At 39.7% G+C, this 24,918-nt stretch overlaps 1 protein-coding gene across 3 annotated transcripts in view; it reads right to left on the minus strand.

Annotated features, from left to right (window-relative positions):
- Positions 1–24,918, minus strand: part of PAK5 (p21 (RAC1) activated kinase 5) — a 249,899-nt gene that overhangs the window by 17,202 nt on the left and 207,779 nt on the right. For all 3 annotated transcript variants that reach the window (XM_036229663.1, XM_016135927.2, XM_016143280.2), the window contains 2 exons: positions 19,639–20,424; positions 1,666–2,157 (listed from right to left, as the gene is read on the minus strand). In XM_036229663.1, coding sequence (XP_036085556.1) covers positions 1,666–2,157; positions 19,639–20,424 — 1,278 coding nt within the window. The remainder of the gene's footprint in view (positions 1–1,665; positions 2,158–19,638; positions 20,425–24,918) is intronic.

A 24,918-nucleotide genomic window follows, 5' to 3' on the forward strand; every position in this document is an offset into this window, starting at 1 on the left:
AATATATGAGACCAATTTAACTTCTTGGCAGAAGGTCTGAGTCTGAGAGAGGTTTGGGCTGAATACAGAAGGTGGGTATTGAATGTAAAGACAAATATGACTTAGGCATGAAAAGGCTAACTTGAGCCTGCTTAAGGAGAAAGCTTCCAGGAATTGCTGCCTTGTGGCTGCTTTTGGTGACAGTTTTTGAGTTAATGTTAACTAATAAATTATAGAGCTGTTTATTGAAATTACACTTGTCCTCTCTGTTCTGGCACTGTGATTTGGAAATATGTTCCAGAAATCAGGAATGGTGGACTTAAGAAGCTGAAACACACTCACCTGGTACTCTCTTTGAGATTCAGAGCATGGGAAAGAAAGGAACAAGTTAGGGAGCTGGAGATGTGTGGAGCCACTGGTGACTTCACATGAGCTACCACAGAATAGGGTCCAAAGTCACAGCTGATTGCGTTTTATAGTGTTTGTTTATAGCTCTCAGAGTTAGATGTGGGTGGGACATCCTTTACTAGAGATTGACATATTATCTAACATTAGGATCCTGACTTAATATCTTTAAGACTTAAATTTCACATCCACAAAACTCATCCAAGACCCCCATAAAATCATTAAACACTCCAAAATGTTCTGTCCCTGGACAAAGGTACTCATGTTTTCCCACCTATGTGCATTTAGAACTCGCAAGTGATAAGCAAGTTTAAGAGGCAAAATGAGAAAGTGAAAAAGCAGGTTCGACAAATATACAGAAAACGGTTAATTCCTTAATATATCAAGATCTCTTAGAAATCAACGAGATGAATTGAAAACTGTGCAAAGGCCATAAGAGTCAATGAATAAATAAAAATAGCCTATAAACATTTAAAAATACATTCAGCTTCACTAGTAATAACGGTATTGATTAAAGCAGTAAAATTTATTCATGTCTATTAGGTTAACAGAGATTAACATGATAGCATCCAATGTTAGTGAAGGTGAAACAGGACTGACTATTGGTGAGATGCAGATCAGCACAAATTTTCTGGAAACCAATACTATATCTTGTTTCTCTCAGTAGAATAAAATATAGAAAAGAAATCCTGAAATATTAATGTAGACTCTTGATTGTGGGATTATGTGGCTTTAAAAAATATTTTCCATATTTTCTATAGAAAGAATGTTTTATAGTTAGAAAAAATTTTAAAGTTCCTAAAGAATGACAGTCCATTGGTAAAATGATCTGTTTATTGTGATTTTTAAAAAATGGCTACAAAGGATATATATGGTATCACAACAGCGTAAAATGTGTATATAGCCACATAGACAGTGTAGCATAAGGCTTTGGAATCTGCTATAATTCAAATCTCAGCTCTGCCATCAACCCGCTGTACGAACCTGGGCTAGTCACTTAACCTATATGAGTGCAGGTTTCCTTGTTACTATGGTGATAATGTCTTTCTGTTTCATAGAGTTGTGAAAATCAGACCAGATCAATGCTTAGCACAGTAGCCAATACACATGGAGTACCTCCATAAAGGCAGCACTTATATGTGGGTAGAAAAAGACTAGAAGGAAAGATGATGGGGGATGCTATCTTTGTATTTATATTTACACTGTTTTCTAATGTCTTAAAATGCAAATGTACTATTTTTCAAGTGGGAAATAAATGTTATATAGGAGACAACCATTTACCTCATTAAAAAGCAGTTCTCGTCGCTGCTGCTTTCGAAGGTCCATTTTCTTCACTGCAACCTGTTTCCCTGTGTGTTTTTCAGTTGCAATGCATACAATGCCGGTCGAGCCTTCCCCGATTTTGATAAAGTTGTCCAAGTATTCCCTGGGGTCTCCTGGGCTGACCACCAGCTGCAGTGCAGCCCGAAACTGTTCGTGGGACACCCTGGAGGGCTGCTGGTCTGAGGAGGAGCCCCAGCTGGGTGGTGGGTAGGTGCTGGATGAGATGCTGAGAGAGCTCAGGTAAGAAGCTGTAGAGATGTACTGTGAGCTGGTCTGTAGGGAGGGGTGGTGGTACAGGGTGGCTTTGTGGTACCCAGATGGGTACTGGTGGCTGCTTGAGGAATAACCAGCTTTGCTTTGACTTTGAGGTAGTTTGGCAGGGCCCCTGGGGTAGGTGTCAGACCCTGACAGTGGAGGGCTGAGGGCCATCTGTGCTCGATCATAATCCACCTGAAAAGACAAACAGGATGGAGAATATTCACGTTACATTTGAAGCCACAGAGAGTCAGTCAGGAAGCCAACACTCGAGCTACTAAATGATTAAGGTGGGTAGCGTATTCAGCGTGGATACAGGGAACAAAGAAATGATTCACATCCTGCTCTACACAGAACAGTGTGCAATTTAAAATTTATGAATTGTTTATTTCCTGAATTTTCCATTTAATATTTTCAGAACTTGGTTGACCACAGGTGCCTGAAATGGTAGAAAGTTAAACTCCAGATAAGGGGGGAACTACTGTAAAGTAATAAGGTAAACATATGCAATGTTCATACCAAGTAAGTACAAATACAACTAAAAGTAACCAAAATTTGCAGGGGTTGTGTGTGAAAGGGAAATTTTGTCAGCCCTCAAAGGGATTCCAGCAAAGAACATTCCTCTCTGATTTGACAAATGGATTGGGGGAACTTGGAGGAGAATGAGAAGGACAGTCAGAGCAGAAGTTGGGGGGAGCCACTGAGTGGCTTACATGACACTAGGTGTCGGCTCCAGCAATCACCTCCTGGTAATCAGGAAGAAGCTCTGGCCACCCCATCATATCAGGGATGGTGAATATACCACATCGTACCACCGTTGCCTCATTGCCCGGGGCAGAAAGTACTAGTCAATCAACGGACTCCTGTGTTAAGATGCTGATGACAGTGCAGAGCCAGATCCGGTGAAGGCGCTCAGAAAAGGCTTATTGCTGGTCCTCAGGCTCCTTCTTAATCCAGTGCCTCAGGAAGTCTCTACTGTGATGACCATGGAATGAAAGGACATTTACTTTCTCTCTCCCACCCCATCCACCCCAAAGATCTAGGTGGTGGATATTGATCACATGTAGTTATTTAATTAAAATTTATATAAATTAAATAAAATTAAAATTAACAAATTTGGTCCCTCAGTCATATTCGTCACATTCTAAGTATTTTTTTAGCAGTAACCATTAGCAGACATCACAGACACAGATATTTCCACCAGCACAGAAAGTTCTACTGGGTAACACTATGCTGATAAATTGATTGCTCCTAGGTAGTACATTTATCCCACAAATTAATATTTGAGCAACCATTACATGCTAGGCACCATTTCAGGTGCCGTGAGAGCGCACATCCATAATAAAAAATGGATGGTATTTCTGCTCTCCTGGATTTTACCTTCTGGAGAAGGAGACAGATGATAAACAAGAAAACCAATTAATCTCCAGGATGTGGTCCAGTATAAAGAAAAATAAAGCAGAGTGAAGGGGTTGAGAGTAGCGAGGTATAATCTTGGACAGGAAAGCAATTCATGCTTTCTGCCCTGGGGTGGGGGGTGGGGGTGCCATTAAAACAAAAACCTGGCTGAAATGAAGGGACAAACCCTGGGACTGTGTGGGAAGGGGGTGGTCCAGGCGGAAGAAGCAGCACACACAGAATTCTGAGGCACATATCGCTGGAGGACCAGCATGGTGGCTCTTCTGGAGTGGAGAGGAAGGGAGTTTGGAAAAAGGAACAGGCAGCAGTCAAGAAGCCAGATCGTGAAGACCATGGCAAAGGATGCTGCTAGCTGCTCCTCTGAGTGAGGTGGCAGCCACTGGAGGTTGCTGAGCAGAGAGGAGTGACATGATCTTGACCCTGGCTGCTGAAAAAGAGATATTAGTGGTAAGAGTAGAAACAGGATGCCAGTTAGCTTACTGCATTCAGTGTGGGCTGAGAGTAGGGTGGATTTCACAGATGTGGTGAGAAATGGTGGGCTCCAAGGGAGGGTCTGAAGATAGAGCTGACAGCATTTGCTGATGGATTAGCTCAGAGGATCTGAAAGAGGAGAATCAGAGCTGACTCCCAGGATTTTAGCCTAAACAACAGGTCATTTAATGATTTGAGGAGTACAAGGGCAGGAGTAGGTTTGTGGGGTATGATAATCCATCTTCATTGTATTAGGTGGATCTGTGTGAGCAAAAAAATACAATGGAGATGATAGCAAGAGCCTTCCAAGGCCAAAAAAGACATTGTGGCTTGCCTTTTCTCTTGGATCACTTGCTCTGCTTGTTCCAGCTGCCATGTCATGAAAAGACACAAGAATCCTATGAAGGAGTCTAAGTGGCAAGGCCCCCTGCCAAGAGCCAGCTAGAAACTGAGGCCTTCTTCCAACAGCCATGTGAGCCATCTTAGAAGTCACCCTCTGGCCCCAGTCAAACCCTCAGATATCTGTAGTTCTGGCTGACATCTTAACTACAACCTCATGAGAGACTCAAGACAGAATCACCCAACTAAGCTAGTCCCAGAGCCCTGATACACAGAAACTGTGAGATAATAAGTGTTTACTGTTTTTTTAAGCCATTAAGTTGGGGATAATTCATTACACAGCAATAGATAACAATACATGGGGGTGGGGGTAGGGCAAGAATTCTGTTAGTTTGAGAGAGTAATTAAGCAACCACATGGAGATGTCACTTAGGAGACTTAGATACTCCTTGAGTCAACGGAAGGGTTGAGGCTAACGATATGAAGCTGATAAGTATTTAGCTGGTATTCAGCCATGATGTTGAAAGTGTAAAAGAAGGTACAAAGACTCAAACATTTAGAGACCAGTAAGAGCAGGAATATCTTGCATAAAGGAGCAGAGGAGGAGTAGCCAGTGATGTAGAGAAGAAACAAAGGGACTAAGGTGCCCTGGAGCCAAGGGGGGAAAGTGTTTTGAGAAGGAAGGAGTAATGAACCATGTCAAATGAGAAGTGAAGTGGGATGGAGTGTGTTGCTCACCAGACCTGGTGATGTGGTGGTGGTGACCTGGAAGAAGGGGGCGTGCCATGCTCCTGCTCCATCACACAGCACGACTACAAGCCTATTCTACAAACCAGAAAACAAGATCTACACACGGTGGGCTCAAAGTCACTACCATGGCACCATTCTCAGTTCTTCTGCACTGTAATGCAGCCCTTCTTGACCTTGAGAATACCACACTCAGGTGAGTTTATGAACCAGCAGGGACCAGGGCAGCTGCCAAGCTAGGGTCCTGTCCTGATTACAGAGCAGAGGGAATATATGCTTTTCAGGGACATACTTAGGGTTGAATTATGACGCTCATGGCTTCAGTCAAACCACTTAGCCTCTCTGAGCTTCGGTTTCCTCATCTGTAAAATGGAGATCATAATATCTCCCTCATGGGGCTTTTATGAGGCTTAACTGTGGCAACTTAGAGCAACCTAGTATTTAAGAAAACAGACTCTGGGCTCGAAATCTTCTTCTGCTATTTACAAGTTCTGACATTGGGCAAGTTACTTAAACTCCCTGTGCTTTAGTAATTTCATCTGTAAAATGGGAGTTATAAACATAATACCCATTTCCTTAGGACTGAATACGCATCAGAGGTTTTGAACAGTGTCCAATGGATTCTAGGTGGTGGGATTCTTATGTAAAGTGCTTAGCACAGTAGTAGACATGAAGGAGAAAATAAATAGTAACTATAATATTAATAAAACAGCTAGCATCTATTGAAGAGGTACAAAGTACCAGTGGCATATATATATTTCTGTACATTAAACCTCGAAACAATCAGACAAGGTAATTATTTATTATAATATATTGAATAATGTATAATAATTAAAATGCTTTATTAGAAATCAAGATAATTTTTTTCTAAGCCCTTGGATTTGACTATACACAAGGGAAACTGGTATATGTATGCAATGTGGTTAGGGGAGTAAAATGTCGGTGTAAATTAAACAACTGGGTTCTACCTCTAAGATCAGGATTAGCCAAGCCTAGGCTAGTCATAAAGCCAGTGTGTGAGCAGAAGCAGGGTCTGTGACTTTTATTTTTGAAAGTATGCCCTGGGAACCATCACGTACCATCATCTCCCAGTGTCTTCCTTGGAGGATTTGTTCCCGTACTTTAAGCAAAATTGAATTAATTCCCCAGAAGCCTGGATAACAGATCTCTGAAGATATATCAGAAAAAAAAAAAAAAAGCTGTATCCTATAAGAATCACAAACTTTCTTCTTTATTGACTGTCAGCAGCATTAGCAGAGTCTGGGCTTAACAGCCACCGTGTGGCTTGAAGAAGAGGACGCCCACCTGCATGAATGGGACAATTTCCAGGCAGACAGAATGCAGAGTTGTTCGCTAGGAGCTAAATGTCTTTGAAATTAGGTCTTTGAGGCAAAACTGTGCTATTGTTTTTCATGCCTGTTGGTAAAAGGTGCTGACTCTTCAAAAAAGCGGTGGATGGATTTTTGGAACCAAAATCGAGGTGTACTTGTCAAAGGACAATGGACTGCTTGCCTCGAGTGAGGGAACATGTGGTTTTCCCTCTGGATTTCCATCCATTCAGGGAGAAGATGGTTGATAAATCGCTGACTTTGTGAAGGAGAAATGCATAAGTGACCCTGTTTAGGGCCACCACGTCCCCGAAGCATGGCCCTCAGGTGGGTCCTGATGGCCCAACTATGGGTTTTGTGATGGTGTGTGTCACTGGCTTGCACATTTGTGGCAGGTCTCGTTCTTTTTCACTCTGAAGGTAAAGCAGGGGGCAATTTATTCCATTTTATTGTCGATAAAACTGACGCTCAGGGAACTGAAACTGCCCCCAAGTAATCCAAGGCAAGTGGCCCTTTAGTCCCAAGAAGATTACACCACCCATTTCTTCTGCTCAGGTTGGTCCTTCACGCCCACTGGAAGGATGTGTAGATGTCCCAACTGCTCACTACATTGGCACTGCAGGCCTGCTTTCTTGCCCATGTGGGCATTTCTACCAGTAGCTGTCACCTCTCGGTCTATATACGCAAGGCTGGACACTCTCTTTGATGAAACTGGGGGCATTTTACTGGGCTCCTTCCATTAACCAACTACTGTGTTAGAGGTCTACCCTTGCAGGATAAATAACATTATAACATCAATAATACTTGATATTTACTGAGTGCTTTCCATGTGCCAAATGTTATTTTAAGTACTTTATGTATATGGTTTCACTTAAACCTCAAGTTATACAATGAGCTAGGCTCCATAACTGTTTCATTTTACAGATGAGAAAACTAAGACACAGTGGGTCTAAGGAGGTCATGCAAAGGTCTCAAAGCTAAGAAGTAGAGTTAGGATTCAAATCTAGACAGTGTTACTTTAGAATTTGGGCCCTTGATATGTTCTCAGAGTTATCCTTCAACAATTAGAGGGTAGACAGGGAAAGGACAGAGGGATGCAAAGTGTGGAGTGACAGCTACAGAGCTGAAGCCTGATTAGGGCATTTTACTAGGGGCCCAGATGTCTGAGAAGCCTGGAGCAGCATCTAAGAACTGGGCCAGAAAATGGTGAATGGAAATGTCTGGAGGAAGGAGATAGAAGAAAAATTAAATTAAAAAAAAAATAGTATTGGCTGAGAGAAATCAACTCAGTATATACAAAAAAAAAAAAAAAAAAAAAGAAAGAAAGAAAAAAAAGAAAAATAATCATCATCATGGGCAAATGAGTTGTTCATTTATGTACATAACTCATCATGTTTGTTTTTGCTTTGGCCAGAGCAGAACTTAGTGTTTAATTAATTACAACAATGCCCAAATTTTCTTCGGTGGGTTCTTCCAAGAAAGAAAGCCCAACCTTTCTTCTCTAACAAGGCCTCCTGGCTCTCTTAAATGGCTCTTAAAATGTTACAATTATTTAACTGTCATACTCAATTTGTCTTTCCCATGATATCCTATATTTGGAAGTGAGTAAAACATAAATGATGAATTTGTCCATATATACTATTTTGTACACACACACACACACACTCTCTCTCTCTCTCTCTCCTCTCTCTCTCAATGCATGTAAAAAAAAAAGACTTGAAAAGGAGTAAAGCTTGAACTATGCAATCATTTCTACAACCTGACTTAAAAATATATTCTAGAAAAGAAAGAGTACATATGGAATCCATATGAGCAGGCCAATGGAATCTTGAGAGAGATATAGGGATTAACCTCCCATCATCCATGCCCCAAAACATTTCCAAAAGATCTATGCATGTAGTTTGTCTTCAAAGATCTTATTGCAAAAGCTCGGGAATAGGAGCGGGGGTGAAAAGCTGCTATGCAGGAGAGAAAAAAATAGAGACCAGGAAGGCTTCTCCCCACTCCTTCAAAGAGAATGGTCCTGTGATTCTGTGCAAAAGTAACTTCATAGAAATGAGACCATGCTCTGCATACTTTTAAGGGGGATTTCTATATGGCAAGATGTAATAAGACTAGATCGTTTTGCAATTATCATCCAGGCCACTAAACTGCTTAGTTGCTGTACCACAGTAACTAACTGTCATTAAAAACTGAATACATTCTGAGAAAGAATTCTCACTACAGGAATCTTTACGAATACTGAAAGAACATACAAGCAGTATTGGTTTCCTTTTTCCCTTGAAATGGTTAATATGAGATTCATTTTTAGCTTCCTAATGCCTTTTAGGATATATATAAATTAATTCTTAAAGAATTGTGTTTTTTTTTTTTCATGTCTCTATTCAAATCCAATCAAGAAATAAGAAGGGAAAAAAATAAGTCTGTACTACATGGGAAAAAACAGTCCCCACTTAACAGCTCTGCCAGACTACCCTTCCACAATGCACACATCTCCAAGGATAGGGTCAGACACAGGCTTGTGATGTATCAAAATTATAAATAATTATAGCAATGAATTCATTTAATCAATCAATTTCACCAGTGGTGTGCTGGGGTGGACAGGGCATAAAACTCCACACAGCTATCAATTGCTCCGATTACAGCTGGCTGTCAGCCAGAATTCCCCTGATCCATGTTAGTTAAATGCACATTAATCTGAATTTGGCAGTGTAATCAAGGACCTAACTGAACTGTGAAATTGAATTCTGCAGTAGAACATCATTTGACCATTTTATGCCAAGGCTGGGGGAAAAAAAGGCTTAGTGGGGGGAGGGAGAGAAGAGAAAGAAAAGAAGGAATAAAATCCTGCTGCAGCATCTCTTTGTCATGTTGGCCTTCTATGCTGGTGAGAGGGAGGCCATGGCTGGCTCTTGCTGGACTGTGTGTGTGTGTATAACTTTGTGTCCACAGAATGGGGATTGTGGAATGAACCATGAAGGATGGAGAGTCTCCCTTTCCACTTTCTGTAGTTACAGGGGCTGGGAAGCAGCTGGTTCCAGTGCTTGTGTGTGATGCTCCAATACACCTTTTCAGGGTACAACAGAGCAAAGAGAATGCTCATTTCCAAAATAAAAAAGCCAGACTGGCTGATACTTGCTCCACATAAATCAAATTGCGAGATAAAAGTGAATCATAGACCTCTATTATCTGAACTAGAGAAGGACATCTTAAATTGCCCTTACCTGACTCAAAAGGAAATGTAACAGAACTAACCTTGGCTTTGGGAAAGGAAAATGACTGCTTGTAAGAATTCTGGAGAGAATCAGTAACTGGCTTTCTCTGGAGGGACATTTCAGAGCCTAATAATGAGGGGAAGGGGGTTCATTAAACCCTGTGCCTCATATGTATGTTTATTCTCATGTGTCCCTCTGGTTCTGGTAATTCCAATTCTCCCCGCCATGAGCAAGGAGACTGCTGATGGGGGCTACTCCCTGCTTGCTCAGGTGGGGGCAGACAGCTTGGCCTGTGGCCAATGGGCTCACTCGTCTCCATTCTTGAGTTTCCAGTCTCTGCTACTCCCCTGAGATGGTGGCTGCTGTCCTGACGGCTCCAGTCTGTTTGCCTTTCAAATTGCAAGGTGTTAGGGAATTGTTCCATCTCCAATTGCACCATAATAAAACAGTAACTGCTGTCCCTGCTTGAGGCACAACTGTGACATGTGCCCATCCGTGGTCAGTTTCCTCCCAATTACTTATTTTCACTTACAAAATGGAGTGACCCTATTTCATAGCCTCTTATGGTCACTCTTGCCAAATGACAAAAGGACACAGCATGCAATTTGAGCTGACATTCCATTTTGGTAAAAGAGATAAGCATGCATTATCATCGCCAATGAGTTGTGGTTATGAGCAGGCTCCGGGGGAACCTAACACATCAAGGTGTCTCCTTAGGGTCTTGATGCAGGGTGCTTGAGAACTAGGTTACGTTCTGGTTGGTCAGCAGCTTGCTAGATTTCCAAACTGCATGTAGCAGAAAGCCACTCACCATATTTAGTGTTTTTGCAAGCCAATCTCCCACGCCATGACTGGATTCCTCCTTGAGCGTATAGGAATTTACATCTTGTGACATGAAGTTGGAAGAGTTATGTACTTCCCTGCCTTACAAAATATACATAAAGTGCACACTAACAGAATTTTGACAAGAGGCTCTCTACAAGTAGACAAACCCTAGTAATTTGAAGAAATGAACAAATCTGTGATCAGCAGGCTCAATCATATGAGTATTTCAGGCTTTCCTCCACCTCTGAATTAGTTTATACAATTAACCCTCCATGGTTGCTGCGCCAAACTGAGAATGCACCCCCTATTCAAGAGCAGATTACTCTGACTTGAGATCTGCCACTGCCAACAAGAGACAAGCGGGAGCCTTAGGGAATGATTGGTTCAGAAGTGTCAGGGGCCAGGTTAGATTTATTTTGTTTTTAATTTGGTAATGGGAACACAAAATACAATTAACTGTGAACCACAAGAACATTCACAGGAAGATGAGTCCATTCATATGCAAAAGACACCTAAAGTTTCCATTGGAAGGAACAGATGTTAGAGATATTGCTCTGAATCACCTCTTTGGATGTTTTATGAGCCTAATGAACATCCTATAGGAGCCTATATATAAAGAATAAAATCCAAAGGCAATAATACTCAGTTACATTAAGCTATTAGGCACTTCCTCTCTCTGTCAATCTCTCTCCCTCCTTCCCCCTCCATCAGATTTTGCAGCAATGGCATTTCATTGCCCATCAGGCCCCTAAAGAACCTCTGAAAGGTGTTCTGCTGGGATCCTTAGTAGATAAAGAGCTGCAGTTTGGTTCCTGGAATCTTGGCTGAATCTGGGCCTGGCAAGGGCATTAAATTATTGATGCAGGAAGACTGATTATACTGGTTCAACTGCTATTTCCTTCCAGCGAAAGCAAAATGATAGCTGAGCAATGAAAAACCATCACACTGGTGACCCAACAAAGGTCTGGGGAACAGTGCTACTGTTTTTCTTGCATCCTCTGTCTTCACTCAGAACCCCTTAATACGCCATCTGTTTGGGGCTGCAGCACTGGTCACTTTGCTGCCCTATGCAGAGGAGATGAGGAATAAGGTGTCATAACTAGATACCTATGTTATAATGGTTCTTGCTTAAATGCTGCTAAAACTTCTTTTCTCGCTTAGGATCTAGCTTCCAGGGGAGTCTTAGAATTTCATGTTTCTTCTAGATAGCAGAGCAAGCACTGAGGTGGTAGCACTGGTATCCTAAAGCCAGCTCAGCCACTAAGGCTTTGCATGGCCTTGAGGAAGTCACACAGCCAGTCTGACCTTCTGTGACCCGCATTTCTAAAGTGAGGACAATAGTACTTATTAGGTGGCACAGAGTTGGCTGTGAGGGCAAAGTCAGAACGTGTTCTTATTCTTTGAAAATAAGTAAAAGATTATACAGACAGGATGTTTCTTTGGTTGGTGTTAATAAATATCGGTGACATATTTTCCAATCAGAAATATTCCTTGGAATAAGGGTTAACAGTGAATGCCTGAGATGCCCTCTTTTATATTTACTAACCTTTTAATTTTCAAGACAAGTTCGAAGTGGGTATTGAAACAGGTGAAGGAACTGAGGCACAGACAAGATGACACAGTAAGTGCTTGAATCTTGTGATCTGATTCTAGAACTTGTGCTGTTAATTGCCTTCTGTAATGGTTGAGAAAATCTGGACAGTCTTTTATGAAATCGAGTGATACCATCACGCAGGGTAGAGTGAGGGCATATGAGAGTCTCAGGGATGTCTACTCCTAATGCTTTCTTTGCAGCCCATGGTCTCAGCTTTTACCCACAAACCACAGCCTGGGTGATGCTAAGGAAACTCTCAGAAGATTCTATGAATCCAAGAACAGGCAGAATAAAGTGCATTCCACTCGTGAGTCATCACCCATTCTTCACCAGCAAGGTGAGGGCTGCCTGTGGTGTGTGCATCTAGGCCCTAACGCCTCAGATGCATCTTACTGTTCCTCATTTCCCCCCTGTAGAAATAGGAATGTTCTAGAATATATAGACTTTGGAGTCAGATAAAATGAATTTTGAATCCTGGCTCAGCTGTCCATATCCTTGGCAAACCCATAAAGATTTAGTGTCTGAGACTCAGCTTCTTGACAGTAAAAGGCAGATGATCTTGAATTCTTCTAGAGTTGGTGTGTGGCCTAAATTGGGTAATGTCTGCACAGAGTAACCTATAGCATCATATCACAGCCCTCATTCATGCACATGTTACATGCATAGACTAATGTGTATACAGACTACATGTATTAACCATTAGGCTGTTGTAATTATTAACTTATTTAACCCTCACACAACATGAGGAAGCAGTGATGGTCTTTATCCACATTTTATAAAGAGGTAGAATAGTTTATACACCAGTTATAGCGGCAATATCAGGACTCAGACCCTGAGAATTTATCTCCAGAACCTAAGCCTTACCTGCAAAAAGTACTTGAGAAATCGTAGCTATAGAAGAGTGCTTCTCAACTGGGCTGCTATTACTCCTCATGCCGCATGCAACATTTGGCAGTGTCTGGAGGTACTTCGGTGATTACAAGTGAGGGAAGGGTACTACCGGCTTTTAGTGGGCAGAGGTCAGGGAGGCTGCGAAACATCCTACAGAGCACAGGACAACTTCCCACGACAAAGAATTATGAGGCCCAAATAGTGTCAAGGTTGAGAACTCCTGCGACGGAGTGACAGGGTGATGCGACTCAAGGGGACTTCATTGCTGCAGGTGTTAAAAGCGGCTTGTAAAGAGCCAGGTTAAGGCTTGGCGTCCTCAGAAACTACTCGTGTGCCATTGGGGGAGTATCCAGTGTATGGTGAAGGGAGGAGCCCAGAGAGCTGGGTGACAGCTCTGCTCTGAGCTGACTGACCTGCCCGTTGTTGAGCCTATCAAAGCCCCAGTCTCCTCATCTGAACAAAGGGTCCAAAATATCCTGCTTCACAGGGCTTGAGGCCCAGCAAGGCAACACATGTATCTGGCACATTGTGACTGCTGAGTGAAATGGCAGAGGTGTGATTTCATTGGGGGCTTCTCAGGGGTTGGGGCCAAAGCAAGGAAAAGATGTCTTGAGCCAGATAAGACACTCTAGCCGGCAGCTGCCTGGTACCTGGAGAGCATCAGAATGAGCAAAACCAAATGCACAGTGACAATATCTCCAGCCAATTTCCTTCTGTGAGACAGACTTGTCTGCAGGAAAAGATAGAAAGTGTTCTCTCTCCACATCTGGCTGTTTTGATAGTTCTGTGGCATGAATGGTGCTATGTGGATCTTGTTTGGCTTTATTCCCCCCCTCCCTCAGTTTCATCTGGGTAAGCACCAGCAAAAAAAATTTTACAGTAGGGAGATAAATGTCAATATTCCCAGATTTCATAACATCCTTGATTCCTGTCATGCCAACGAAAAAATTAGGTGGTTAGATAACATTGGAGGAGTATTTTTTTACTGTGGGTTAACATTAGCATTTTTTTTTCTTTAGGCCAAAAATGTAAAACTGATGTCAAATAACACACACACACTTTCTCTCTCTCTCCCTCTCTCTCTCTCTCTCTCTCTCTCTCTCTCTCTCTCTCTCTCTCTCTCTCTCTCTCTCTTCATTTCTGCTCTATCTGGAGACCTACACAAGACACATGCTTTCTCTTATTATTAGAAATGTGAACATTACCCACCAGCCTCTAGGATTTTCCATGAGGCAAAGCTAAATTATCTGAGTCGTGATTTCTATTTCTTCCCTCAGCAAGAAATCCAAATGTGGTTGGTAGATATTTAAGAGTATAGTTCTAAAGACACAGGCACTTAAGTCTTTTGGAAAGATGTTATATTTTTAATCAAGTATACATTTTAATTACTAACATGCCTCCCACTTCCTACCCTCCTACAAAATCTGCTCGTGAATTTTTCATGGTTCTCCTGTGAAATGTGGAGCAGCAGTTGCTCCTTTGGAGTTCTGATTATAAGGGCTGAAAAACTCTTGGTAGAACCGTTATATATTTTTCTCTGAGCCACAACAGATTCTGCATTGTTTCTAAGTACGACAAAACTAGATTTCAGAGCAGGTCTGCTTTGCCTTATATTCTGAAGTCTGCAGGAAAAGGAAGTTGGCATAAGCAAATTATCCATCTCCTTCCTCCCCTCATCCTTCCTATGCACCCCCCCCCCATTCCTCTTCCTATTCTTCCACTTAGCATAAAGTTCTGGTGGCCATTGTTCAGTGGTTTCATGTGTTTCACTGACGAATGCAGCTGAACTCCTGAAATAACATATGCCCATATAATATGAAAAATACTGAATTTAGGAGAAAGATCAGAACCGTTACCTTTGTTTTGTAACCAATTAACTATGAAACCTTAAGTGTGCCATCTGACTTTCTGGACAACAGTTTCCCTCCTGTGAAATGAGTGGGCAGGGGTTGCTGGTGGTTATGTTAAATCCAAAATGCATGTAGGTATTAAGCTAATAGGAAAAATAAATGAAGTGGGCTGGGCAGGGCCTGTCCCTTCTAATGGGCAGCCTTTACCTCTAGCTAATTCTATTTCCATTGCTATGTGAAAATGTGGGCCCAGAGATACCAGATGGTCCCCTCCCCTTTTTTTCAAGAGAAACCTGAAACCCAGAAGTGGAGACTTCTAAGTGAAATATCTTAATTTTTCAGATTTGGAAATGACTCCTGCGTGAGCTAAACATGTCAAAATGCCAAATATGGCTTAATGGCTGAAAGGTCACAATTTCTGGACAAAATTTTCTCTATGATCATTACCTAAAACAGCTCCCTAACACAAGTGTTCAAATATACCACACATATAGAAATCATGACCCTGAATAGCCAAAGGAATCCTGAGGGAAAAAAAACAAAGCCAGGTGCATCACATTTCTTGATTTAAAACTATATCACAAAGCTATAGTAATCAAAACAGTATAGTATTGCCATAAAAACAGACATATATCAGTGGAACAGAATAGGGAGCCCATAAATAAACCTATGCATATATGGTCAGTTAATTTTTGACAAAGGAGCCAAGAATACACAATGTGGAAAGGACAGTCTTTTCAATAAATAGTGGTAGGAAAACAGGATAGCCATGTGTATATGAACGAAACTGGGTCCTTATAACATACAGAGAAATCAACTCAAAATGGATTAAAGATTATTACTTGAATGTAAGACCTGAAACCACAAAGCTCCTAGAAGGAAACATAGGGAATAAGCTTTTCAACATCAGTCTCGGCAATAATTTCTGGATTAAGCACCAAAAGCAAAGACAACAAAAGCAAAATGAACAAGTGGGACTAAATTAAACTAAAAAGCTTCTGCTCAGCAACAGAAACCATCAACAAAATAAAGAGGCAACTTATGAATGGGAGAAAGTATTTATAAACCACATATCTGATGAGTTAATATCCAAAATATATAAGCACTCATACAATTATATAGCAAACTCCCCACAAAAACCCAAATAACCCAATTAAAAATAAGCAAAGGACCTGAATAGACATTTTTCTAAAGACATACAAATGGCCAACAGGTATATAAAAAGATGTTCAACATAATTAATCTTTAGGAAAATATAAATCAAAATCATAATCAGATATCACTTTATACTTGCCAGGATGGCTATTATCAAATAGACAAGGGATAACAAATGCTGGCAAGCTGTGGAGAAAAAAGAACATTTGTATACTGTTAGTGGGAATGTAAACTGGTACAGCCACTGTGGAATATTGTATGGAGGTTTTTCAAGAAATTAAAAATAGCGGATGCGGAGAAAAAGGAATCCTTATACTCTGCTGGTGGGACTGCAGTGTAGAGTTTCCTCAAAAAACTAATAATTGATCTACCATATGACCCAGCAATCCCTCTATTGAGTATTTACCCCAAAGACTTGAAAACATATATCCAAAAAGATACTTGCACACCGATGTTCAAAGCAGCATTATTCACAGTGGCCAGGACATGGAAGCAACTGAAGTGTCCTATGATAGATGATTGGCTAAAGAAGCTGTGGTACATATATACAATGGAATATTACTCAGCCATAAGAAGAGATGAAATATTGCCATTTGCAACAACAAGGATGGAGCTTGAAATAATCATCCTAAGTGATATAAGCCAGACAAAGTTGAAAACCACATATCATTTCTAGGTGGGATATAAACCTAAAAGAAACAAATGAACAGGACAAACAGAGACTCATGAACATGGACAATAGACTAGTGGTTATCAGGGGATGGGGGCGGGGAGAGGAGGGAGGTAGATGGGGTAAAAGGGATCAAATATGTGGTGACAGAAAGAAATCTAAATATATATGCATGCCTTACTGTTGAATTGTACATCTGAACCACTGGATCTTGTTAACCAATGTCACTATAAGAAAATTGTACACACACACACACACACACACGTTATATATATATATCTATATCTATATATATATAGATATATATATACACACACACACACGTACACACATATGTATATACGCATGTTATATATATATACACAATATATATACGCATATATGTGTGTGTATATATACGTGTGTGTATATATACATATACATACACATATATGTAAATAAAAAATAAATAAAAATTGATCTTCCATCTTATCTAGCAATCCCATATATACTCTGGGTATATATCCAAAGGAAATAAAATCAATACCTGGAAGAGATATCTATGCTCCCATGCCCACTGTACTATTATTAACAATAGGCAAGTTATGGAAACAATCTATGTGCCTGTCGACAGATGAATGGATCAAGAAAACGTGGATCAGGAAAATATATATACAATGAAATATATTTCAGCCTTAAAAGGGAAGGAAATCCTGCCATTTGCAACAACATGGAAGAAACTGGAGGGCATTATGCTAAGTGAAATAAGACAGAGAAAGACACATACTGTATGGTATCACTTACGTGTGTAATCTTTTTTTTAATTTTTAACATTTTTATTAGTTTCAGGTATACAGTGCATTGGTTAGCCATTTATATAATTTATGAAGTGATCCCCCAATTAGTCTAGCACCCATTCGGCTCTACACACAGTCATTGCAATACTATTGACTATATTCCCTTTGCTGTACTCTATACCCCGTGACTATTTTGTAATAGTAATTTGTACTTCTTTATCCCTTTACCTTTTTCACCCATCCTCCTAACCCCCTTCCCTTCTAGCCGTCACAAGATTGTCCTTTGTATCTGTGAGCCTGTTTTTGTTTAGTTTATTCCCTTTGTTCCTTAAATTTCACATATAAGTGAGACTATTATGGTATTTATCTTTCTCTGTCTGACTTATTTTACTCAGCATAATAACCTCTAGGTCCATCAATGTTGTTGCACATGGTAGAATTTCATCTTTTATGGCTGAATAATATTCCATTGTGTGTGTGACACACACACACACACACACACACACACACGGAACCATAACTTCTTTATTACGTGGAATCTTTTTTTCAAAAGTAGAACGCATAGAAACAGAGCAGAAAAGTGGTTGGCAGGAACTTGGGAGTGAGGAAAAAGGGAGAAGTTGGTAGAGGGTACAAACTTTCAGTTATAAGATGAATAAAGGCTGAGGATCTAATGTATAACATAGTGACTACAGTTGATAAACTGTACTGTATAATTGAAATCTGTTGAGAGTAGAATTTTAAATGTTCTCATTAAAAAAATGTTATATGTGAGGTGATGATGTCTTAACTCAGGAGGATCCTTTCACAATCCTTATACATATTTCAAGTCTATTATACCTCTATAAAGTTGAAAAAAATCACATTTTTTATTGATACATAAACACTGATGTTCAAAAACCTGAGGATGTAACCAGATTCAGGTACAAATGTGTTAATTTCTTTATTTCACTCTAGGACTAGGAAGGGTTTCCCTCAAGCAAGTGATATGCACAGGAAATCGAACTATCTCATACATCATGATACATGCATATGGCTTCACACAGCTTTTGTCTGTTGGTCAATTAGATCTCTCCCCAACAACTGCCCTGGCAAGAACAAAGGAAGTAAAGGCAGTCAGGATACCCTGACTGTGGGAGTACAAATAAATAACATAGTGAAATGAAAATCACTTCAATATTTAAGTTTTAACTGGAGGTATATATCTCAGGTCTTTATTTCCTCAAAATTTATTTTTAATTTTATATATTGGGAACTAATGTGACAGCTTGGGTTTTTTTTTTTTTTTTTTTTAAGTATGGCTCAAGAGTCATTCCCAGTATGTCCCTAAAAGACTTCTCTTCCATATCTTGGATTGGCTTTATGAGAAATAATGAGCAAAGAAAAAATACTGACTATTTACAATTAATAAAGCGGATGAATACAGGCAGGCATGCCTTCCAGAGTTTTCTATGTAGCCCATCAAGCTATTGAAGAGAGAGAGCATTTGGTACAAAAGTACATATCACGCTACTAGAAGTCATGTCCCTCTCAACTAGTTTGAGACTGCTATATAATCCATAGCTCCTCACTAAATGCTCCTGATTTCACTTTGCTATTTAGGTGAGGTAGCAAAAACACTTCTAAGTTACCATAGGAAAATAAACCACTTGCACATTCTCCATGGTATTTTGCAAAGTCTGTGCTTTTAGGTTCAGTAATTTCTCTAACAGCGGTTCCCAAGCTTTGGGGTTTCTAGAACAAACCAAATATTAAAGCACATTTGCAGCAGCAAGCATTAAAAAATGTTTTACCAAGAGAGGAGCTACAACAAAACAAAATAAAAAGCACATCGAAAAGGTCCAGCAACCAACTTCTTCTATCATGTCAAAATTTCATACATTTCAACACCAAAATAGTAGAAAGAACATACTCTCAAAATGAAGAATAATCCCTTGAGTTGAATAAAATTAATTTTATTAAAACTTACCATATTATCCTGATTTTTTCCTTTTCAGCAGATCGAAGTAAACTCTGCCAGAATGCAGGAACCATCGTATCATTCCATCTAATGGTCTACAACTATACACTCCATAACAGAGAACTCAGAACAATATGAACACCTTATAGTTATCATCAGTATATCAGACTATCTTTCAAATAAACAAGGTATTTTGCCTTTTAACCAGAAACCCCATAGGAGAGCCTCAAAGACTTTGATTTTAATAAATAAATGTGTCTTGCCTTAAATTTTCTGCCCTGGGGGCTCATGGATGGAAACTGGATAAAATTTCGATATGGTTTTTCACTTAAAAGGCAAACCAGCACTTTAGACTCTGACAGTATAAGAAAGTTGCGCTAGCACCACCTTCATGAAGGGTCCTGCTCACTGGAGGAAAGGAGGTAGTGAACGTTACCTTTGGAATGCACATTGTTGGCTCGGACAAGCGAGGGTAGGTGTAGGAGTTATACGAGTGTCCTTGGGGGTGGGTTTTAAATGCACTTGCTCCGAAGGGCATCATCGGTTCCTGGAGCCCCGAGCCCGACCTGGACCTCTGCCGCATGGCAGGCTGGGGGCTCGTCTGATTCAGGTACGATGACTTTGGCCTCCTGTCATAGTCATCCAGGCTGGGGCCCCATTCACTTTCGCTGTACGCCAGGCTCTCTTTAGAGCACCCGCGGGTCCCTGCAGTTCTAGAAGGCGTAAATTGGAATGGGTAATCTAACGGGGAGCTGCTGGAGGCCCTCTGGTACGCCCACTTGAAGTCACTGTATTCACTTGGTTTGCTCAGTGAGTCTAAGTGCGTGTGATAATCGACGGGAAATCTGGCAATATCAGATTGCAAAGGCTTCATCTCAGAATAGTAGGTCTCCCCGTGTTTCGTTTTCATTACGTGCCCATTTTGCTTGGCCGCATGGCTGCTTTTATAAAACGGATCCAAATCATCTCCATAGAGGCTCTTTTCTCGGTACTTTTCGGTTGTGTAGTCAGTAGTGGTATCAGATTCGCTTGAATACTGTGAGAAGGTGATGAAGCCATTTTCTTCCCGGTGGCCTTGACCATGGCAGGAGGCTCCTTGGTCCGGAGTGGGCGGGCTTTCTTTCCTCAGGGAGTTGGAGCGAGTCACAGAGATGTTGTCAAAATCCTCCAGGAGGCCATTGATGGAGGTTTCCTTGCAGGGTTTGTTTCCTCTAACGATTGTCTAGGAATAATAAAGGGGATACTGTTTAAAAAAAAATGTTTCAGGCTTTCAGAATGATGGAGGTATCCCACATCTACTCATCCAATTTAAATTAGAGGAAAACAGACCCCAGGAACATTTCATAAAATATGATTTAAAAAACATTGCTGATTGATTTCAGCAGTGAAATAAAACAAATATTAAACAATAATCTCACATTGCAGTTTTTTTCTTAACTATCTCAATAGAGAGATCAATTAAACACCAAAAAGCCATTTAGAAGAATATATAGACTATCATTATCTTATTCATCAGTTCATGAGAAATCCCCTGCCTTTGTTCCTCCACATAAATAATAAACCCTAACCTTCTAACCATAAGCTACTGATTATAATTTTAACAGTCTATAACTGTTTGGTTATAAAGGGTATATTTATTAAATTTTTTTACATTCATAATCCAGATTATTTGCAAAACCAGTAAGCATTCTTATTTGAATATCAACATACCCAGGAATGTTGCACTCTTTGGTTTTTACTCTATTATGGAAGACATGATGAAGTTATCAGATTTTATGAAAGAGGAAAAAATCTTCTGAACTGTAAATAGGGAGTAGCATGAAGATTACTTGTGTGATATAATTTGTGATTAAATGTGATGTTTTTATCAGGTATATAATGGTAATACTTGTGTCCACACTTCTGTTGTATCATCATTTTTAAATTTTTGGTGGCTTAGTGATGATGTGGCTGTACCTGAATCCTGGTGACAAATTGCCAAGCCCAAATGTTCCCTGTAATGAATCTAAATAACACCGGAATACCAGAACAGAAAGAAATCACAAACCACTTATAAAGCCAGTCAGTTGCAACTTGACAATGACAAAATTTACAGCAAAATATGAGGCGGGTAGATCAAAGAACAAAGAACAAAGCATTGTGACTTCAGAGAAAAATATCTCTAAGCAAGTAGCAAGGAGTTCAAAATCATTTCAGTTAGTATGACACAAAGAAAATTTCAAACTGGAAGAAAAAGTCAAAGTCATCCTAGACCATGTTTTTCTAGATCAGGCTTCTCAAATTATTCATGGTGAAAGACAAGATTTTGTCTCCTCCTCCCCTGAAGTCCTAACTAATACTTTTGGTCTCTACTTTTTTTTTAATAATAATTTTAAAATTTTGAAATATAGGGGACCCTTGAATGACGTGGGGGTTTGGGACACTGAGCCCTTCCACAGTCAAAAACTCCACGTAGACCTTTCGACTCTCCCAAAACTTAACTATTAATAGCTGACTGTTGACCTGAAGTCTTACTAATAACATCAACAATTGATTAACACATATTTTGCATGTTATATGTATTATATACTGTATTCTTATAATAAAGTAAGCTAGAAAAAAGCAAATGTTATTAAGAAAATCATAAGGAAAAGATTTTTATAGTATTATACATATTTATTGAAAAAATCTGCATATCAATGGACCTACACAATTCAAAACTGTTTAAAACAGTTGTTCCAGAGTCAATTGTAGTTTTAGATCAACAGAGAAGTTGCGAAAAGAATACAGAGCTCTCATCTATCCCTCACCCACTTCCCCTATTGTTAACATCTTGCATTACTTTATCCAAACTCTGCAACTGATGCAGATTTCATTAGTTTTTTCCTAGTGTTCCAGGGACCCATCCAGTACATCTCGTTACATTTATTTACCATGTCTTCTCCAGTCTGTGACAGTTTCTGTTTCTCAGATCTTCGTTGATTGTAATGACCTTGACAGTTTTAAGGAGTACTGGTCAGGTATTTTGCAGACTGCCCCTCAGCTGGGGGTGTCTGATGTTTTTCTCATGGTTAAACTGGGGTTATTGGTTTAGAGGAGGAAGACCATAGAGTAATATGCCAATTTCAGCACATCACGTCCAGTGTATACAGCATCAATATGGCTTATCACTGATGGTGTTGACCTTGATCACCTGGCTGAGGTAATATCTGCTATGTTTCCACATTATAAAGTTATACTGCCCACTCCCCTTTACATATTTTACTCTTTGGAAATAAGATGCTAAGTACAGCCCATATTCAAGGGTAAGGGAGCCAAGCCCTATTTCCTTGAGAGAAGGTATCTATGTAAAGTATTTAGAATTCTTCTGCACAGGGAACTTGTCTATTAGCCTCATTTATTTATTTATTTATTTATTCATTCATTCATTTGTACCTATTGGATGGAATCATTGATATTTGTCTTATACTTTGGGTTATAATCTAGTACAATATTATTTGTTTTGTTGCTCAACTTATTCCAGCTTTGGTTATTAAGAGTTCTTTTAGGCTAGTTTCTGTGTCCCTTTGACAAGCCTTCATCCTTTTATTTTTTGAGTACTTTCTTACTTTCTAGCATTATAAGATGCTCCAGGCTCCTCTGTATTTTCCTTGCCCTTACCCTAAAATCAACCATTTCTTCAAGGTGCCCTGGTTCCTTTTATTGGATAATGATATTAGAAACTAGTATTTGGGTGCTAAGTGTGCTCATTGCTAATGGGGTATCATTGCTTCCAGATCCTCTCATGAACAGAGCTAGCAAATTCATGTACATATACTTACCAATGTATACACACATCTGTAGTTATATTTATCCATCTGTATCTACATTAAGCTAAACATGCATTCATACTGTTGTCTCTGAATCTCATCTAGTATCACACAGTTCACTCTAGCTTTCTCCTTACTTATCTGTAACCCCTCTCTGAGACGGTGAAAAACCTGGATTTCACCATCTATTATTTATTTACTTATTCAATCCCAGTATAGCAGTTTTAGAATAGTAACCCATACCACGTGACAAACAGCTCTGTCAACTAGAGTGCAGTGTTTATGCACAGTTCTTAGTTTTACAGTTTCCATTCAAAACGCTGCTTCCCAAAGTTACTAAGGTTAGCATCTTTCTTCCCATCCTCCCACCTTCGATGAGGTTATGTTGGATATGTGTTATAGTGAGACTCTTTAGTCACAGTCTGCATTCCATCTAGGGATCCTCTGATCTCCTGGTTGACTTAAAAAAAAAAATTGCATACATTAGTGTGCTCTTTGTGCTGGAAAGTTCTATGGGTATTGACAAATACAAAGCATCAGGTATTCACCATTACAGTGCCATGCAGATTAGTCTCCTCAAACCCCAAGTCTCTTGAGCCTCCCCTAGTCAGACACTACTTTCTCCCCAAACCCTTGGTACCACTGATCTGTTTTATCTCCTTACTATTTTGCCTTTTCCGGAATATCGTATGAATGAAATCACAGTCTGGAACTTTTTGCTCTGGCTTCTTTCATTTAGCATAATGTTTTTAAGGTTCATCCAAGTTGTTCTGTGAATTAAAAGCCTATTTTTTTTTTTATTCCTTTTTATCACTGAATAGTGTTCCATTGCATGAAATGTGTGTGTAGGGGTATAAATTGACCCATTGCCAAAGTCAGTGATGTTCTCTTGGAGCATCCCCCAGAGAAAGAATCGTGTTTCATATTTTATATATACATACATACTTGGACCTTTTCTCAGAGCAACAACGTCTATGCCCACTTAACAGATGAACTTGGGGGAAAAAAAAACAACCTGTGGATAGGGAAAGGTTAGCAGCCTAGGAAGAAGAAAGGATGAAATGGACATCTTCTAATGCATCAAATATGAATGCTAATAACTCACCCTCAAATATATCACATCTATTTGAGCAGCTTTCTATTGCATTTCAAGTATATTTTACCTGTTTTAAACTTCTCTATCTGCTCAGGGTGCTCTTCACAGCCTCTGTTACTTTTTGTGGATTTAAATGTTTGGTTTCCTCTTCAATATTGTTTGCAGGAATTCTGAACACAATGGCTTCAGTTAGCTTATATCGCAGTATATCAACTAAGTCTTTTTAGCCAGCATTCCGGATAGAATTGACAGATTATAGACAATTCTGGTTTTGGTCTTGATTTTGGCCACACTTGTTATGTGATTTAGTTTTATTTTTTTCTTACCTATTCTCCAATTTGTAAATGGGTAATTTCACTTGATATTTAGTGACACGCCCCCACCCCCCAGGAATTGTAAAAGCTGATGGGGAGAGAAATTACAAAGCATTTTTAAAACATTCTAATGCCCTCAATAAACCCAATGCCTTTAGGTAGACATAAATGAGTAAATATGAAACGAATTAAGAATATTGAAATAAAATTCATCAATAAAGGCAAATTAAAACATGAAGATTATAAAGAAAAGATCAAAGAAAGAACAAACTAAAAATCTTAGGAAGTTTTCAGGAAGAGGAGAATTATGAGCTAGGTCCAGGAGGAAACAATAGAAGTAATTAGATAAAGGCAAAAAAAGAGGTAATTACCAGCTCATCACTCACTGAATGATTGAGATGAGGAAAGAGTTGATCAGAATGTGTTAAGATGTCACCATCTTTGGGGCTATGATGGTAATTGTGATTGCAGAAGAAAGGGTACCCTGCTCATATTAAATTAGCATCTCAATCACTTAC

This window comes from Rousettus aegyptiacus, unplaced genomic scaffold (genome assembly GCF_014176215.1).
Source record: "Rousettus aegyptiacus isolate mRouAeg1 unplaced genomic scaffold, mRouAeg1.p scaffold_m13_p_12, whole genome shotgun sequence".
NCBI lineage: Eukaryota > Metazoa > Chordata > Mammalia > Chiroptera > Pteropodidae > Rousettus > Rousettus aegyptiacus.